Here is a 20,701-nt window from a genome sequence, read left to right on the forward strand (position 1 = left end):
CAACTGCCAAACGTGTACTGATTTATGAACTCCACCTCATCTTTGATAGGGTCTTCCTAGAATAAAATTATTCTTGGTAAAGTGCTCTACTTCTAACATCATGTGGCTTCAGTATGCACTGGCAATCTACGCCTCAGGTGTGTTTCATCTTTTCACATTCCTTCTGTATCTCCAAGTACTGACCTCCCTCTAGACCTGCATTAGATTCCTTGATATTTTAGCAACGGGGAGATTAAGTGATCTGCTCAGAATCACACTATATTATAATTGAAAGCTGGTTTTCTAGGTCCACATTGCCTCCTCCTTTTTCTCTTTTTTTACCTAATAGTGGTCAGGGGTCTCTTATCCTACTTTGTGTTCCCCACTTCTCTTAGATTTCATCCAGCAATCCATGTTGCATTCCTAGAATATTTCAGCTGTTAAGGCACTAACATATGTCCCTTCCTACTGGGGCTCCTTCAGAAAGTCTCAGTAGCCTGTGTCTAAAGCAGAAAGGCCTCATTTCTAGGTCTGTTACACAGCAATAGGTGAGGTGAGGACAGTCAATTATTGTTTACTTATCAGCATTGCTGTTATTTTGCTGATGAGGTCTGTCGCCTCACCCCAGAAGTTCTGCTGATTGCTCATAACAAAGCTTTCGGTCCCTCCTTGATTCCTACAATATATCACATCATTGTTCTTGTAGACACTTCAGCTATAACAAATACATGCATAGTTGTAAATTACCATCTTGAATTTTGCCTGCCTCTGTTGCGCTTACTTCTTCCATTTTGCATATATTGTCCTCAGTTAAGCCTGCTGCATTCCATGTTTATTGGTCGGGTGTCAATACTTACAAAAGACATTATCCAAGTAAGACAGAGTCAATCATTCCTTAAAAAGAAAAGCTCCCACTATATTGTTAAACCTGCCCTTGTCACTGCTAGTTCTTGTAGCTAGCTCCGTGCTTTCACATAACTAAATCAAACAAGCACTGGCAAGGATGGCTTTAATGTGCTAATGCATACAAACACAGGTGTTCAGAAATGCTCACACACTATTTGCTCCAGTGGCAAAAGAAAACAGCAAGCCTAGGGAATAGGGAACATCAGCATGACAGGCTTAGGGGCATAACAAACAGGGCAGACCAGGGAGGGAAGAAACAGACAGGTTGCACAGAGATGACACACACTGCCTGTAGGCTTTCTTACATGCCAGTGTTTTTTTTTATTTATTTTTTTTATCTATGAAAAGTGGGTCGATTGTAGAGCCCTCGTTCTGAATAGAGAAGCGTTTTTTTCTTAGAGGAAGGATTTGAGGAGAAATGTGTGGTTTGTCGTTTTCCCAGTGCATGTTGGAATATCCCAGGAAAAACTGATTACAGTAGGATGTTAGTTGATCAGTACTATAATCAAGGGAACTATAAATAAAGCTATTTTCTTCTGCCAGATTAGTGGTATAAGATGCTGAGCATGAGGTTAGGTGGTTTGTTTATAATCTCTAGAGTGGGGCATTGGAACAAGGAGTCGTTTATTGAGTTAGTCAGTTTCAATTAAAGGCTCTGCTTGTGAAAAAGGTATCCCTTTTCCCTCCAAATTGTATTATTTTTTTGTGCACAGTTGAGAATAATTGATGAGCAGAACTGTGTTTCCTTGACTGCACTAACCTCAAGGTGGTAGTCTTAGTGATGGGCAATATGGAAGTTACTTTAGAACCTGGAGGCCTACAGTTAAGGAAGGCAGTTTTGATGTGATGTTTAGAAGCTAGGTCACTTTATTGAGAGGATTTGATTTCTTTGGCAGCTAGATCTTTTATTGTGTTTGGGATGTCAAGCCTGGGAGGTGTGGCAATTGATTTTGTTGTGGGATCTGTGATCACAGAGTACTTGTGCACTGAGGAACACTCTTAAGCGTTGGGGTTGGTGCACCTGTTTTGCTGTTGAGGAGATGTGTTGGGTGATATGTAACAGGATGGATTACAAAAGCAGTCCACATGTGGAAAGTGCCTTTGATAGTGAGAAAGAAAGTGTGTGTTACAGACACTGGGCCTTATTTAGCGTATGGCATGCTCCATTAAAACATGATGGATGTGCCATCTGTCTTACTACAAATACCATATTCTATAATGTGCTTGTAATATGGCGTATTGCCCTACCACCAAATATGTGAAGAGTATCCCATCTGTCCAGCTCTTTTTAGGCACTTTGGGGCTCATTCCAATGGAGGCCGGCTGAAGCACCGCCAACAGGCTGGCGGTGCTTCATTCAGTATTCCGACCGCGGCTGTGGAGCCGCAGTCGCCCAGCCGGGTCCGGCGGTTTACCGCCGGATTTCCCCCGGCTGGGGGAATCCTCCATGGGGATTCCGACCCCCTTCCCGCCATCCTGTTCCTGGCGGTTTTTACCACCAGGAACAGGATGGCGGGAACGGGTGTCGTGGGGCCCCCTAACAGGGCCCCATAAAGATTTTCAGTGTCTGCTTTGCAGACACTGAAAATCACGACGGGTGCCACTGCACCCGTCGCACCCCTGCAAATCCGCCGGCTCCTTTCGGAGCCGGCTTCCTCTTTGAAGGGGCTTTCCCGCTGGGCCGGCGGGCGATCTTTTGGAGATCGCCCGCCGGCCCAGCAGGAAAGTTAGAATAACCCCCGCAGTCATTTGACCGCAGTGCGGTCATTCAGCGGTTCCCGCCAGGCGGGCGGCGCCGGCCGCCCGCCCAATTCGGAATTAAGGCCTTTGTGTCATGTAAAGCAACATTTTGATATCAGGGAGTCCTGGAGAATGGATAAGGGATTTGCTATCTGGTGAGAAGTGTCTGTAATGAGGAGGAGGGAGATGCAGAGATTGGAGGAGGGTAAGCTAATGTCACAGTCCATAGAGTTGACAGGCATGCTAAGAGTGTTTTTTTTTTTAAAATCTGTTTTGAATAGTTTTTTTTTAACAAAGTAACTAGTAACTTGAGAATAGCACAGTATATCAAATGCATTACAACTTCCATGACAAGCATCTCAATCAATATGAATGAAAGCCGTAAAAGAAAGTGGAAAGGAATCTGATAATCAAACATTCATGGAGTAACAAGTATAACATACATCACTCAGTAGCATGTGCTACCAAAGTAACTAATGGTTTATTGTCTGATTTCAGAGCTAGGTTCAGGAGTATAGTAGCACACCCTGAAACTTCTACAGTCCTTCCCATTCTGTGGTTTAAGTGCCTCTGACAGCGTCCTCAGCCTAGACCCACTTATTCAACTCATGTTGCCAGTGTTTAACATTGGGGGCGTGAAGTGACTTCCAGTAAGTCACAAAGGCTCTCTTGGCCATTACCAGTGCAAAATCATTAAACTGGCAAGCACTCTTATCTACCTTGGTTCTGGGTATGAGCCCCAGCAGGCAGGTCTTCAGCTTGTGCATGACTCATATTGAGATGCAAAACTACCCTGGTACAACATAAGTGCACTGGTCACTTTCAGGAGCTCAAAGTAGGCAGATTTGTGGCACCACATGCTTTTTATAACACATTTTATGGAGTTTTGTAACAACATAAAAGATGGAGACATTTGACATCACTTGCCTAATATATAGGGTAGATCATACCATTTGAAAAACATTAGAATTGCACCTCATCTTCCCGCCAGACTTATTCAATGTATAATACAAATCAGTTTGTGGCAGAAAAGACCAGGATCTCCTCTTCCAGAGACCAAGGTCTTTGGGTGAATGACTCTAACATGATACTTCTGTATTGGGCCCAGTCCTCTCATATATCTTTTGATGCTTACGTGGGCAACTCCTGGGACTTCCAAGCCCATCCAATGGTCCATCCTTTTTTACCAGCCCTCCAGGGGGATGGGGGATTGGATATTTCCTGGCCTGGGCAAAGTCTCTTTTTGGCAACCAGAATGCCAATCCATAGCAGAGCCATCATGTATCCAGTGCTGTCTAGGTATCTATTCATATGCAAAAGGCCAGACTGTGACATCAGGTCTCAATCAGCTGTTAGGCGCTGAAGGCAGAGTGGAGAGCCCATCAACTCTCTTTTTTTCATAACTTGTATTGTGTGAAGTATGTGCGGCGTAGAGAATTCAGCAAGATAAAACTAAATTGTGAGGTAATGCCAGCCTCCTTTGAGGAGGTGTGTGCCTTTTTCCAGTCGTCATCTGAAAAAGGACCCTAGTACCTCTCCCAAATGTCCAGCAGGCATATGAGAGTCGTGGAATAGCAAAATATCCAAATCATACTGTTTAAGGTTCATAATTTGAAGGTCCATTGCACTTTCTGGGTATAAAATATTTGGAAACGCATCATCTTCAGATTTGTCACCAAAGTATTTTGATTGTATATACTTTGCAATTGATAGGGCTTTTTCAGGATTAGAGTGTAATAGAGCATCATTTATTAGCTCAAATTGTATTGCAGTACCTTTAACACAGTATAAAGTTCTTACTAGTTTTCGTATACTGGAATGATGAGTTGAAAGCATTTTAATGTAATGAAAAGTGAAATGACACATAGCATTTTGAAGACAACCTAAACTATGTCTTTGCAACTGTGTATTATTTTGAAATGGACAGCTGTCTAATGTTTGTAAACAGTTAACTTTACCTTGCAATTAAAAAAAACAGTAATAAAGTTTTGTAGTTTTTCAATAGATTTTGTCCCAATCTTGCATATTGAATTATGATTCCTTTGGTAAACAGGATGTTTACTTGCTTTTTCCTCAAAATCCTGTTTTGAATGCTCCATTACATTTTTCTCTTATTTCTCTAAACCAACAACAGAGCGATGCATAGCTTCATAGCAACATCCTTTACTGTTCATAAAGTATGGTTCCATACTGCATGTGCTTCTCCACAAGGCTCGAAATACATTAGAGAAGTTGAACCTATTTAGTGTTTTTTTGACTAACATAGAATTTATAAGTCAAAATTAAATGTGTGAGTGTTTTCATGCGATTCATTGTTAAAATTAATAATTTTCTTTTGACAGAAAAGAAATTTTCCACAATCAAGTGAACATATTGTTTATGTTTAAGTATTTCAGTATAGTTTTTGCAAGTGGGAGTACTTTTTAGAAAATTACCAAGTTCTCTGTTTTTGAACTGTTTACAGATAATGTTTCTTATGGTCTCCCTCCTTATATGACCGTACAAGAGAGAACAAATCACCTCTACGTTTTTGTAGGTTAGACATACTAGCATTTGTGTGTGTGGGGGGTGTATGCACAAGCATATTATCAGCACAAACTTTTGTCTTACTTTGTAAATATGCAATACTACTGTTACCATTTTCCTTTTTGGATCGTCCACTTTGTCCTTTTGGAGGTGTGGGTACTTTATCTCTAATACATTTAGAGTACATTTTTATTTTATCTCTTTTCAGTAATATTTTGAAGGGGTTGTGGTAGCTGTGGTTGTATCTGTATATAAAAATACAAAAGAGGGACAATACTATTAGTAATAATTACAGTGAAGTATAACTCAAACACTAACTGTACATGTAACTTTCTTATAAATATTATGGGATTTTTATTGTATTTACCTTTAATCTGAGTAAATATTGTTATTCTTTTTCTAACAATAAAACAGTATGAAACAAATATGTGTATCTCCAAGCTTCACTTAAACAACAGTTCTAGTGGAGCAATACAACTAATATAGATACTGTTTGCATATGCTTAGTAGTGTTGGGCTATGTTTTTAGCATACGGGTAATTGTAATACAATAGCAATTACTGCTACATCCAAATGTTATTTATAAGAAACCATACTATTAGGTATTTTTCTAATGTTATTAAAGTTAGTCTGTGTTTCACATTTGCTTTCAACAAGCTACCAAGTGCATAACAGGCACTTCGTGGCTTACCCTTTAATACTATAGTCTATTGGTTTACATGGTCATATGACCATACATTTTGGTGATATTGTCATAGGTATTATGTACTATGTTAAAAGTATGCAGTCTAGTCTTTTTGGGAATGCATGTGCTTCTCTACTACTGTTTGGGCACTGGTAAAAGCCTGATCTCACATATACTCAGCCTGTTTTATTTTATAAGTGTAATCTTTTACATACAATATCATTGGTCAGTGTTCTTGCCCAGTACATCCATGTTTTACTTTACTACATTCAGTCAGTGTTTCTTCAAGGTGTTTGGTAGTCTTCAAACAAGATAGTTTGTGTGTGGATAATTGGAGACAGTTAAATGATTTGGACTAGAGAGTATGTCAAGAAGAGAGGAATCGAGCTTGATTTATGCTTGGCAAATGTTGAAATCACATGGGTGGCTGAAAGAGGTTTATGGTGAAATAACATACCAACTCTCATTTATTCTATTTCTAATTTTGAGCATCCCCATTTTCTAATTATTCATTGTGGAGGCAATGATATTGGTCATTGGTGTATGAATTGAAATAGAGATGAAAGCTACTTTCAAATCTTTAACAACTTTTTTTTCCTCACACCCATTTTGTATATTCTAATATTTGCCAAAAAATAAAAATGAAATACTTGAGTATAAAATATGGGAAAGTATGAAAAAATGTGAAGACATATAAACAAAATGGTGCCTACCTTTCTAAATGATGATCACACCATGTCTTCCGTATATCACCTCAACATAAACACTTACCTGTATTGTGGAGCTGGCATACATTTTACCAAAACTGGCAATAATATCTTCATTAATAACTTCATTAATAACATCCGCCAACTCCTACTAAACCATATCTAAACCTAAAGTACACACTCGTGAAAAAAATGCCCTTTTAAGAGCCAACTTAAAAGGGGCATAAGTAAATATGAATATATATGGGTTATTTTAAATGTACCACAGTACTCTCTACATACCAACTTTTAAAGGACATTTATACATTTCAAGACATTATTGCCAAAGTATCACCACAATACTGACCTCATTAGAATTACAGCAACACGGCTCAACTGTTTTCAAAACACATTGTTAAGGTGTAGTGCAAAACACACTGATACTGCTGTATAAAACAACATGAGTGCCCTCAGGTTTTGGGAAAGTACACATTAGCCAATCACATAATCTCTTGTCATTTCTATGTACCGGGGTTGTACAGTGGTATTACAATGGCCAGAGACGTAGCTAAAAAAAGACCTGATAACTTAACATTTACTTACTCTACATGCTGCACTACCCCACAGAATCATATACACCCACTACTATGTAATACTGCCAAATTTAACAAAAATACAGCTGACAGTTGCTGTTCTATGCAAAATACAAAGGTCTATGGAAAATACATTGGATTTCATGCATGTTTTTGGACCCCAATTTGTTCTTTGTACCCCCTGGACGAAATGCCACAAAACTTTTAGGACTCCAACCATAAAACGGGGGAAGTAGGTCTACGAAGTTTTGTGGACATTTTTTAAATGGGTGCAAAATTATTAAGGCCCAGGTGAAGATTTGTAGCCGAAATGCATTGGCCATGATATGTTTTTAATTGCTGTCTGCACTGGTGGTAAAGGCTGGCATCCACCTAATAAAATGTAAAATGTTCTGCATTGTTAGCTGGCTGTGGATGATTCTGTGCTGTGTTGTAGTCTTTGAAGAGGACTCTGTATGGGATATATATATATATATATATATATATATATATATATATATATATATATATATATATATATATATATACTTTGCAAGTAATTCTAGCAAGAAGTATTCCAACCTTCTACTTCTAACCTTCTACCCCAGGGCATAATCAACATGGAAACCGTTGCCTACTATGGTAATCTGTAAGATTTCATGTAATAAAATACAGGTCTGCAGAATTTAACCTTGTACAATAATGAGCAACCATTGAAGGGTTTTCGTCCTTAAGATATGTGTTAAAAAATCAGGTCTTACGCTTTTATCATACCTCTTCATAATAAATAGATCAGACTTATGGGTTCTTACATAACTTTTTCCAATGAACAAATCAGGCCTTCTGTATGCGGCATACACATTTCCATAAGACAACCATCAGATATACAGTAATAACATTTCAAATGTGTCTGAAATTAAAGATGTCAAAACAATATAAAATCACTCTCAAGACTGCTTAATATGTATTATCATAGTGCAAGATATCTATTCACATGCTTTGTTCGGATGCAACACCAACATCCTCCCCTCCATGGAAATCTATGAGATTACTTGTAACAAAATACCTGCTATAGGCTTTACCATAGTGCAATCACGATCCACCCTTAAACACCTATTTTCTTTAGCCTCGCTTTTCAAAGTAAGTAAGTCAGGCCTGTTACTTTTATCACAACTTTCCATATTAAACTAATATAGCCTACTGCATTGGGCGTAACGTTTTCCAGTGACCTAGTCAGGCCATTATCTTCTATTGTTGGCTTGTCACCATAACCAGATCAGACTATTTTATTGAGCTCTAGGTTCCCCACAAGACAACCATTAGACACATCTTAACAAAATTACAAATATGTACAAAAGTACAATTATCAGAACAACATAAAATCCTTTCAAATAGAGCTGAATAAGGATTATCATAGTACAGTTTTCTATCCCCTACAGTTTGTCAAAGGGGGTAAACAACATTAAAGTCCTTGCTTAGCATGTAAAAAAATACATCTTAATGCAGAGGAATACCGATCTATCTTTAAATGGCTATTTTCTTTAACAAATGCTTTTCATAATTAATACAGCACACATAGAGCCTACATTGTAACTTTACAAACTAAACAGATCTGACCTATAGCCGTCATTATTGGCTTGCCACCATAACCAAAACAGTATTGCTGTATTGAGCATAAGCTTTCCCACAAGGCAAAATATGCAATACAAGCACTCTTTTTCTGTTGAAGCACACAACTTTTACTCAACAGAAAACTGTACATAAAGGAATCTTCATGCAAATGGAGACAAAGCCCCTCTCTCAGTAGTACTTGTGAAAGCTATCGTAAAAGGTCTGGAGCAGTGGCAGCTAGCAGCACTAGAGAGTGGTGGGGCAAGCAAATGGGTGGGTGACTATATGCATAAATATATACATTAAATATAGAAAAGAAATAGACACTTACCTTCCCACATGAACGTCCTCCTAGCTCCGGTCTGGTTTTTCTTCTTGGATCCTCTGCCTCCAGCACGGGACCCTCAAAAACTCACTTGCTGCTGTTAACCAGCATGAAAGTAGCACCAGGAATGGAAGAGCACTGGAGGCCTGTACTTTCTCTAATCCAGCTATCAAAGACAGCTGGGTTAGTGAGGTTTAAAGTGCGTTTATCTGGCTTGCCGACGCAAGACAGCCGACCAAAGAGACATGCCACACTTTAAACTTAAGTGCACAGCTCCCTGCTGCCCCTCAGCAGCAATGGCCTTGCCCCGTCCTGACACTCGGTTTGGGATGGGTTGGTGAAAAATAAAATGGTAATAAATTAACTATATTACCATTTTATTCTTCATCTCTGGAGCTTTGCTGGGGGCATTTCCTCCGCTATAATGGAAGGCTGCTCCTGGTTTGAAGACAGCTGCTCTGTGAAGCCTGGCCTCAAAAGGGAGCACAGGTCATACCGCCAAAGATCAGTGGCTGCTATCTGTCCTTACTGGCTCTGGCCAACCATGTAGTCATGTTAACATTTGTGATGCCTTCAAATATTCAACACGCATAATCATGCAAAACCATCCTGTGAGCGACAGGACATTCTACCAAAGGCAAGTTGCTAATAATAGCTCATGTAACTCAGCAGAAGCCAGTGGGTTAGACACCTCATTCTTGTGGCCTAGTACATTTATGCATTCACTCCAGAGATGTATATTTGACCAAATGGCCACAGGTTTGAATCCCAGTGGTCCCCACTGAGCTTTTCATCCTTTCACAGTCAATAAAAAGAGAAGCATTGAGTTGTGTAACAACAAACATCTGTTATTCTGCCCCAAGAGGTGAACATACACTTTCAAGGGGTTATGTTATACATCAAAGCCGCATTCTTTAATCACGAACAAATTGACCCTAAAGTTGTATTACTCCCCCTCGCTGTTACATGGAGTGTCAGTGACAGTGTAGAGCTTTTCTGGTAATAATCTAGACCTTTATCAAGATTTGAAACCAATGCACCTTACCAGTGTCGGGATTGTATACAGTGGCTATACTTTATACCTGTTGCTAACATGACTGACATATGCAGATGACTCAGAAAGGTAGTTTTATGAAGGTCAATCCATTTTGGATGGCGTTTTGTTTTTCTTTGCCTTTAAGCATTATCAGATGTTGGAAACCATATGGGACATTGGGGTTAGACTTTTGATAAAATAATTTCAAAGAACACAAATTGTAAAGTAACGGAACATTTTCAGTTGATCAGCCCACAATCACGTGGTATCTATTTTGTAAAATGCGCCACTGCAGAGGCCTCTCTTAACCATCTTTACGCCAATAAAGTGCACAAGCAGCAGCAATCTATAGTACGCCACCACTTAAGTCAGAAGAATCGGTGATGCATTAAGTTTTACTAATATTACTACCATTTATAAATTACAAAGAGACTCTTTTGAACAGCTCAATAATGAAGCTAAACTAAAAGCGAGGTATACTATTAATGTCACAGAAGCTGACAGAAGCAAAGTGACTCTTTTGCAAACAAGGTTGCCGTCAGCTGGCACTTGTGTCTTACTTACGTTCCCCATCTTCACATAGCGCCCATTTTGATATTAATATGGCCTTGAGGCACTGGTAATTTGGCCTATCAGTGCTACTCCCGTTTCTGGAGTAGTTATATTCACTGTGCGCTCACTGCTTCCCTTCTCCACCAAGTTAAAAATGCTCACGCTATTTATTCAGCAAAAATATAATTGGCTCTTTAGCTGCTCTATGGTGGCTTAGACCTCTTTTTTGTCAGACGAGGCTAATCAAGTGCTATTTTTGAATTAGCATCACATGCATTTATGCAGGGGCGTCTCTTCTGCTAAGGCGGAGGAGCGTCACCCCACTGAATTGTGGGGAAAGGTGAAATAAAATGATAACAGCACGTGTTATTATCATTTTATTTTTTCTTTCAGTAAGAGGCAGGGCTGGAGGGAGGGGGCCAGAGGACAGCTGTAGGAGGGGTTTTGCAGCACAAAGTGTACATGTCTGTTTGGTCGGCCGTGTTGGGCCAGCCAAACAGACATGCTTATGTTGCATGTTCTCTACCCGGCTGTATTGCACAGCCAAGTGGAGAACATGCACAGGCTTTCTCTCCCAGTCGGAGCGGCGAAGCAGGCCGCTCAGGCCAATCAGGAAGCTGCTGTCATGCTGGTGATAGCAGGGTCATGATTGGCTGGAAGCCTGTGTGCAGTGGGGAAGAGGAAGAGAACCAAGGAGAGACAAATGCTTCTCCCCAGAAGGGAAGCGTTTTTTAAAACTTTTTTTTCTTTTCACTCCGCCCCGTCCCGTCCCACCACCCCCGTTGTGTGGCAGAAGTCACTGATGTAATGTTGTACATACAGCAATGCCCTGTTGCCCGAGGGCTCCGTTTGTGCTTAATAAAATAAAAAGGAAAAACGAAAATAGTCACTGTTATTTAAACGTGCACAGATGGTTGGCATTTGGAGCACTCTTTGTCAATTCTTAAAACTGGTGTCTCTGTTCTTTCCTCCAGGTTCACTGAGGCACTTAACCTCACTGCAGATTCTGCTGCTGCACAGCAACCACCTGACAAACCTGGAAGACACAGTGAAGGAACTGAAGCGTATGACTGCCCTGCACACGCTAAGTAATTCGTTGTATTATTATTTGTGCTCAACACAACATATAAACGCACCCTCCCCCCTTAGAATGTTAGGCTTGCTCTCCGATTGGAATAGAAAATGCTGAGAGGTTTCACTGTGGCTTCACCCACAAGCCCCGCGCTTAAGTACTTTTCGAAACTGGAGAACTTGCCATTGTCACCAAACCCTAAACCAAGCCCTTTGATGTTAATATTTCTACTTAATGGATCCTCGTATTGCCCTTTAAACACTATCTCTCTGGGTCCTTGATCAGTAGTGATGCACTCTAATATTTCCATGAATAGATCAATACTACTCATGGAAAAAAAATCGTTCCAGTGTCCAAAACCTGATAGACACATCTAGCTGCAGATTTCTCACCTTACAATAATCCCCAATCAGATTAGATCCGAAAGATTTTCGAACAGTACACCTGTGTGCAGGTAGGTGGCGTTGATTGGCTCCGCATGATGCCGTCGGCATCGTTTGCTCCAGAATGATGTGCCCAGTACCTAAATAGGCGCCACATTTGAGCGCTGATGTCAGTTCTTTCATTTCCACACCACACAGCGCAGACCCGGTCTGAGCTTACCCCATAATCACTTTTTGACTGACTTTTTTCAACGTTTTGTTGACCGTTTTTGAGATTTTTCTCCTGGTGTGTAGGTATGTTACCCTGGAAACCAGCTGGTTTCAAACCATGTGAGGCCTGTCACAGGCAAATGTTGGTGACAGATCCCCATTTGGTGTGTTTGTGGTGCTTGGAGTGTGACTTCAACTCCACAAAATGTGGTCTGCTGAGTCATTCATTCAAAGGTGCTGAGGGAGCGCTCCCTCAAGCTCCTCGCCCCCGTCTGTCAACTCCACGACACTCGATGTCCCATTCATGCAGAAGGCCCTGGATCCACTTGCGAATCTCTTCACGATATTTGTCATCGCATTCCAAGTCGTCAAGCATAAGAAGTCAAAGAGGTCTTCAACTTTGCCTCATCCATTGATGGCATCCATCAAATGAGGCATTGAAGTGCCAGCACTCCAGGCCTCGCAAGTCAGAGGAACCTGAACCTGGGTCTACTCCGTGCTTCTCCAATTTTCCTGGAGCAGGAGCAACCCCACCCTGCAGAAAGAGCTTTATGAAGCCATCCGCCTCAAATTTGGACAGCCCAGCCCCTTTGGAGTGCCTTTGAGCCCCATGGACATGGTAGAGGTCTATACTAGATACATGCCTGCAGGTTCACCCTCAGCCCCATGAATCCCTTGCTGGATCTGCAGCAGAGCTGTCAGTGAGACTAAGACCTTTCTCCATGCCCGCTCCAGTGCAGATGCACCCAGTGCTCCCTGTACCACCAGTGGCCCTAGACAACATTGCCCCCATTGTGATTCCCGACTCTGACACAGAGCCAGAGCAACGTCTTCCGACGCCAATTCCAGTGCCAACTGGGTTGATGTTTCCCAGAGGAGAGGCAGTACCTTATTTATTTGAGAGGTCTGGAGAGGGAGATGAATGGGTGGGGTCTATGGACCCTTAAGGTTACCAGATCCTTGAAGAACAAAAACAGGACAACTGGTATGAGGAACTAGCAGAAGCCAGTGGGTTAGACACCTCATTCAACACTAGCCTGGTCTCTCCTTCTACCGTGGCTACGGAGAAAGAATCCTCTTTAGCAGTGGTGGTGTGTGCGACAGCTGAGGTTTTGGACCTTTAGTTTCCGACAGTGGCAGTCAGGACAAACATCTTGACAGAGGTGCTTCAGCCGTCACCTTCCCAAATGACGGTCAGTGACATCAGACCGATGGGTTCTCGAGATCATCCTGTTTGTGACTACCCCACCAGCCATGCCACCTCTTACGATTGGCTGATAGAAGACCATCTCTCCTTGCTCCATCAAGAAATACAGGCTCTCTTGGCCAAGGGAACCATAGAGAGGGCCCCTGCATCAGAAGTAGGTCATGGTTGTTATTTCGGCTATTTTCTGGTGCCAAACAAGCACAGAAAACTTTGTACTATCCTAGATCGGTACCTTTTCAACCTCTTCTTGAGAATATAGAAATATAAAATGTTTGCTCTTGCCCAAGTTCTGTTTGCCCTTAACATGGGAGACTAGATGGTCCTTTTGGACTTGCAGGACGCATATTCCCACATCCTTGTTCTTTCTGCCCACAGACATTACTGGCGGGTTTCGGTTGGCCAAGATCACTTTCAATTTGCTGTGCTCCCATTCGGTTTTACCAGTGGCCCTCGGATGTTCACAAAAGGGATGGTGGTGGTTGCAGCTCTTCTGCAAGGGTCAGTGCTCCATTCTTCCCCTATATTGATGATTAGCTGTTGAAGGAGGCTCACCCCTGGCAGTTGTCTCCCACCTTAAGACTACTGCGAACCTCCTGCATTCTCTGGGGTTAAATTTCAAAATGTAAAAGTTGCACGTGACTTCCTCACAGACGCTTCTTTTCATTCTGGACACAGTGCAGTTTCTGGCCTATCCTCCTGATCAGCGAGTCCAGGATATTCAGGTTATGATTGTGATGTTTCAGAGTGGAATCAGTGAGGCTGACTCTGAGGCTGTTGGGTCTCATGACCTCCTGCATACTGCTAGTTACTCATACCCAATTACATATGTAGGCTCTGCAGTGGGACCTGACGTCCCAGTGGGCACAGCATCAGGGGAATATCTACGACATGGTCCAGATCTTGGAGGGAACTGAAAAAGATCTGCAGTGCCAGCTAACGAGCTGGAAGTGGGCAATGGCAGACCCTTCTCTCTTGCCCAGCCAGAGCCGACTGTAGTGACTGATGCATCACTCCTGGACTGGGGTGGCTATTTGGGAGAGGTGGGGATCAGAGGCCTCTGGGCCCTGGCGGAGTCTGAGCACTACATAAACCTGTTGGAGCTCCGGGTGATTCGCTTAGCACTGAAAGCCTTTCTTCCTTTGATCAAGGGAAGACTGGTGCAGGTGTTCACAGACAACACCACTGCCATGTGGTATTGCAACAAATAGGGCAGGGTGGGGTCATGGACCCTTTGTCAAGAGGCCCTACGTCTCTGGACATGGCTAGAAAGTCAGGACATTTCCCTTGTGGTTCAACACCTGGCAGAGTGGACAAACTAAGCTGCAGATCCCTAGTGGGTCACGAATGGCGTCTCCCTCGAGAAGTGGTGCAAGTTCTCTTTCAGCATTTGGAAGAGTCTTGGTTAGATCTGTTCACCACTGCTGAGAACGTGCAATGTCAGCAAATTTATGTGCTGGAGTTTCCAAGGTGACACTCACTCAGAGACACTTTTCATCTCAAATGGAGCTCTTGGCTCCTATATGCCTTGCTGCCAATACCACTCCTGCCCAGAGATCCAAAGAAGATCAGGAATAACCAGGCCCAAGTCATTCTTGTGGTTCTGGATTGGGCACAGAGAGTCTGGTATCTCGAGCTGTTGAGCATGACCATCGATCCTCCAGTCAGGCTGACTATTTGAGAGGATCTTCTGTCGCAGCAACAGGGAGGGGGGTTCTGCACCGAGCCTGCGCACTCTCCACCCTCACATGTGGTGATAAACAACGACGGTTGATAGTATTCGACCTTCCTCTCAAAGTCTGTAATATTACTTTGGCAGCCAAGCATCCCTCCATCAAGTCTAGGTACACCTGCCATTGTGACAAGTTTGTATCATGGTGTGATTCTCACAATATTGACCCCCTCTCTGCACCTCTATCAAAAGATCTCTGATCGCATTGTCTTTGGCCCAGCAGGGCTCTGCTCTGGGCACAGTTAAGGGTTACCTTTGTGCCATCTAGCCATTCTTGCGGTTGCCAGTTATCTCTGTGAGTCGACTTTTGTAGCTAGTTTCCTTAAAGGCCTGCAGCATATGTTTCTACCTATGACCTTCATCAAGCCTCGGTGGGACCTCAACCTGGTCCTCACCTTTCTTGTGTGTGCACCATTTGAGCCTCTACACATTTGTCCTCTTGACTATAAAAACTGCCATTTTAGTGGCCATACCATCGGCCAGGAGGGTCAATGAACTGCAAGTACTCTCTGCACATCCTCCTTGTATCACCTCTTAGCCGGACAAGCTATTTCTCTGGACACGTGCCTCCTTCCTTCTGAGGTTGTGACTCCCGTCCATGTAGGCCAGAGCATCACCCTGCCTACTTCCTTTGCTCCATCCCTTCAAAGAGGAAGAGACACTTCACTGTCTGGACCTAAAAAGAGTGTTGTAGTTCTACCTTGACCGCACAAAAGACTTTTAGGTGGATGATCAGCTCTTCATGGGCTGTGTGGGAGCAAAACAACGGGAAGGCAGTAAAGAAAAGGACCATCAACAATGGACTGTCCTATGGATTGCCCAAGAAGCAACCCCAGGGGGCTTGCTGGCTCACTCCACCAGGGTCAAGGCTGTGACCACTGCATTAGCATGCGTCACCCCAGAACTGGACATCTGCCAGGCAGCAACGTGTGCCTCACTGCACATGTTCACTAAACAGTACTGCCTGAACAGTCAGGTCTTTTGTGACGGGCACTTTGCCCATTTGGACCTGCAGGAATTTGTGAGCTAATTGGTTCACAGTCCCACCACCTGGGAGGTTTTGCTTGAGTATCTATTCTAAGGTATGGGATCTGCGGCTAGAATTTTCTGTCAGATGAACAAGTTACTTAACGTTGGTAATGCTTATCTGGTATAGACTCTATCTAGCCCCAGATTCCTTACCGACCCTCCCATCCTCTCCACCCTGTGAACCAATTACGGTGCAGGGAACACCCTTTTAAGGGCCTTAGTTTGTCACACCAGTAGTCCGTGCTCATCGTGTCTCCAGTCTCCTGGCTTGGAAAGTTGTGAATGTAAATGATCTCTCCTCACTAAGGTGGTGCCTATATGGGTACTGCGCACATCACTTAAAGCGCGACTGATGCCCTGTGGAACCGAATGGCACCATCTAACAGCATGCAGAGCTCTGGTTTCCAATACGCCACGCTGCCAATACCCCTCCTGCCCAGAGATCTCAAGAAGATCAGGAACAACCTGGCCCAAGTCATTCTTGTGGTTCTGGATTGGGCACAGAGAGTCTGGTATCTCGAGCTGTTGAGCATGTCCATTGGCCCTCCAGTCAGTCTGCCTCTTCGAGAGGATCTTCTGTTGCAGCAAATGGAGAATGTTCTGCACCTGAACCTGCTCACTCTCCACTTTCACTTGTGGAGACTGAGCAACGACAGTTGACATTATTTGACATTCCCCACAAAATCTAAATTGTTATTTTGGCAGCCAATCGTCCCTCCATCAAGTCTTGGTATGCCTGCCATTGGGACAAATTTGTATCATAGTGTGATTTCCACAATATTGACCTCCTCTCTGCACCTCTATCAAAAGCTCTCTGATTCCATTTTTTTGGCCCAGCAGGGCTCTGCTCTGGGCACAACTCAGGGTTACCTTTCTGCCATCTTGCCATTCTTTAAGTTGCCAGACCAACCTTACCTCTGTAAGTCAACTTTTGTATCTTGTTTCCTTAAAGGCCTGCAGCATATGTTTCTTCCTACAACCTTCATCATGCCTCAGTGGGACCTCTTCCTCACCTTTCTCATGAATGCACCATTTGAGCCTTGGCACAATTGTCCTCTTGGGCTCTTGACTACAAAAACTGCCTTTTAGTGGCCATACCATCGGCCAGGGGGGTCAGTGAACTGCAAGCGCTTACTGCACATCGTTCTTATACCACCTTTTAGCCGGACAAGCCAGACAAGCTATTTCGCTGGACACATGCCTCCTTCCGTCTGAGTTTGTGGCTCCCTTCCATGTAGGCCAGAGCATCACCCTGCCTACTTTATTTGCTCCAACCCAGCCCTTCAAAGTGGAGGAGAGACTCCATTGTCTGGACTTAATAAGAGTGTTGTCGTTCTGCCTTGAATGCACAAAAGAATTCTAGGTGGATGATCAGCTCATCATGGGCTGTGTGGGAGCAAAAAACGGGAAGACCACACAGAAAAGGACCATCAGCAATGGATTGTCCTATGGATGGCCGAAGAAGGAACCCCAGGGGGCTTGCTGGCTCACTCCACCAGGGCCAAGGCTGTGACCATTGCTTTAGCACGCCTCGTCCCAGAACTGGAAATCTGCCAGGCAGCAACATGTGCCTCACTGCACATGTTCACTAAACATTACTGCCTAGACAGTCAGGTCTTTTGTGACGGGCACTTTGCCCATTTGGACCTGCAGGAATTTCTGAGCTAATTAGTTCACAGAACCACCACCGGGAAGGTATTGCTTAGGTATCTATTCTAAGGTATGGGATCTGCAGCTAGAATTTTCTGTCAGATGAACAAGTTACTTACCGTTGGTAATCCCTTATCTGGTATGAACTCTATCTAGCCCCGGAGTCCTTACCATCCTCTCCACTCTGTGAACCAATTATGGTGCAGGGAACACCCTTTTAGGGCCTTAGTTTGTCACACCAGTGGTCATTGGTCATCATGTCTCCAGTCTCCTGGTTTGGAAAGTTGCGATAGTAAATGATGTCTCTTCAGTGAGCTGGTGCCTATTTGGGTACTGCGCACGTCACTTAAGGCACGACCGATGCCCCGTGGAACCGAATGACGCCATCTACCAGCATGCAGAGGCACTGGTCAAAAATCTTCAGAATCCAGTCTGAAGCCTGGGGATTACTCTAAGGTAAGGAATCTGCGGCTGGATAGAGTCTCTACCAGATAAGGCATTACCAAAGGTAAGTAACTTGTTCTTTAGGTATTTGAATATTTGCAGTAGCTAGTTACTTGACCAGCAGTGTTGTCTATAATTTAGAGACTGCTGCACAAATACCAGCCAGTATGCTGGCACCCCTGATAGAATGCTCCAGAAAAGGGCAGTGCAAGGAAGACATTCTCTGACATGAATAAGAACACTATGATGGTAAATGGAAATTAGAAACTCAAATTTAAAATCATTGTAATCTCATGGATTGTGTAATGCTGCATATTTTAGTGTTTATTTTTGCAGTTTTGTGTAGCGCAACTTCAGCCCAAGCGTGGGGTGCGCTGTACACAAGCACCCGCTACATTACATTAAAAGATTCATTTTTTATGCACCGGAACATTAAAGTTGGCCAAAATTATAGGATGCTGAGCCGTCGCTGGGACTCGAACCTGGTTTCCTAGTTGCAAAGTCGGCAACTCGGCCGTGTATGTGCTTTCCTTCCATGTTTTCCACAGATAGGTGCTCTTGATTCTATAGCCCACTATTGGCACTACTCTGAGTGTGTCCATTGCGAATATTTGTTATGGGAGAACTTTATTTTCTGTGATGTTCATTAAGCATTTATGAAACTTACATTTTTATGTTTATTTCAACAGATTTTGTTCCAAACGGAATGTGTTAATTTATCTCTGTAAAGTGGGCCACCCTATCTTCATTGTCAATTTCCTCCTTTTCAGACCTGTTTTATAATCCTCTTTCCCAAGACACCGGATACCGTTCTTACGTCATTAACCACCTGCCGTCAGTGCAGCTTCTGGATCGCCAGAGTAAGTCTAATTAATGTCTTGCCCTTTGAAAGACTTCAGAAACTAGAGGTCAGCAGTTAGTAAGCAATGTTAAGCTTGTTCGGTTATAAGAATTGTTTGAGTGAGTGTTTTCCTATCTGTATTTTTCTCTACTTGTGCTGTTTACACCTTTGTGTGAATCATGTGCACTGTTTTAAAAAATAGCAAAAATAAAAAATAAAAAATCTGCACACGGTCCAATATAATTTTATATCAAAACCGAGGAACTCATATTATGTGTTCTCAACCTGCCTCTGTTTGAAATAGCAGAAACCTGCATTTGCCAGCAAGCGCTGGGAGTAACTACAGGTTATGGAGAGTAACAAATGAGTGTAGGGCTACTCTGTAACTCTGTTGTAGTTCATCAGGTCTTTTGATGTTGCTCAGCTACAACTTAAGTTCTACTTGCTATGTGTTTGCCTTCAGATTGTTACAGTGAATTGTCTGCAATTTAAAAACTAAGTAGCTTGCCATTACACATAAAAAATTCGGTAGTTTGTGATCTGTCTCTTTCGATTGCTTCAGGTTTCTCTTCATGTTATGTACACTGTTTTGTTATCCGATTCCCAAGCAACAGCTTGAGGCTAATATTTTCTTTGGTTTAACACAGGGAAGCAAGCAGTGGCAAAGCCAGTAGGTCTGGAGTTGGCAGCCAGCCTCGTGGCTTTGGTATTGCTTGTGTTGGCATGCTTTTTTTAAACTTTATTTTTGAGGAGCAGCCAAGAGCTCACCAAGTGGAGTGCACAGCTTTAATCAAAACGAGGGACTTAACTCTGTGTCATCTTGAGTCAAAACCCTATTTCTAGGCAGGACATCGTTGGTCAAAACATTTAAATATGTATGTTATATGTAAACATCACTTCGATTGACGTGCTGTAATACTTCTGCTATAGCTGAAATACTTTGGGCCTGATCTGGAGTTTGGCAGATAGTACTCAACCCATCCGGGTGTCTGAGGACATGACATCCCTCACCCTGACAGATTACCATCTGCCAAATTTAGAGATCATCCTGGTCCAGCAGTGATGTCTGTACCATATCAGGAAGGTATCAAACGTTTGGTGGGCAAACGCTGTCCATATTGATGGCTGTCCACCAAACATTAACAAAGTTTGTGTTTTTCAACAACAAATTCCCACAGAGTTTGTTGTTCAGCTAGTGACCACCAAACCCAGGTAGCTTTTTCCTGAGTGCCGTGGTCACTATTTGTGTTTTCTGTCCCTCAACTAATGACCACCAAACCCAGGTAGCTTTTTCCTGAGTGCCGTGGTCACTATTTGTTTTTTCTGTCCCTCAAATAATGACCACCAAACCCAGGGATCTTTTTCTTGGGTGCCGGGGTCACTTTGTTTTTTCTGTCCCTCAACTAATGACCACCAAACCCAGGGATCTTTTTCTTGGGTGCCATGGTCATTACTTGTTTTTAGGATGAGCACAGCAGCATGCAAGCACAGCTTTTCCGACGTGTTGGTATGTATCTG

At 42.9% G+C, this 20,701-nt stretch overlaps 1 protein-coding gene across 5 annotated transcripts in view; it reads left to right on the forward strand.

The window, feature by feature from the left end:
* The window catches only part of LRRC72 (leucine rich repeat containing 72), an 87,344-nt gene that overhangs the window by 41,044 nt on the left and 25,599 nt on the right, over positions 1-20,701 (forward strand). For all 5 annotated transcript variants that reach the window (XM_069211803.1, XM_069211807.1, XM_069211806.1 and 2 more), the window contains exons 7-8: positions 11,593-11,706; positions 19,113-19,202. In XM_069211803.1, the coding sequence (XP_069067904.1) occupies positions 11,593-11,706; positions 19,113-19,202 (204 nt within the window). The remainder of the gene's footprint in view (positions 1-11,592; positions 11,707-19,112; positions 19,203-20,701) is intronic.

The sequence above is a fragment of the Pleurodeles waltl genome, chromosome 10 (genome assembly GCF_031143425.1).
Source record: "Pleurodeles waltl isolate 20211129_DDA chromosome 10, aPleWal1.hap1.20221129, whole genome shotgun sequence".
In the NCBI taxonomy this organism is placed as follows: Eukaryota; Metazoa; Chordata; class Amphibia; order Caudata; family Salamandridae; genus Pleurodeles; species Pleurodeles waltl.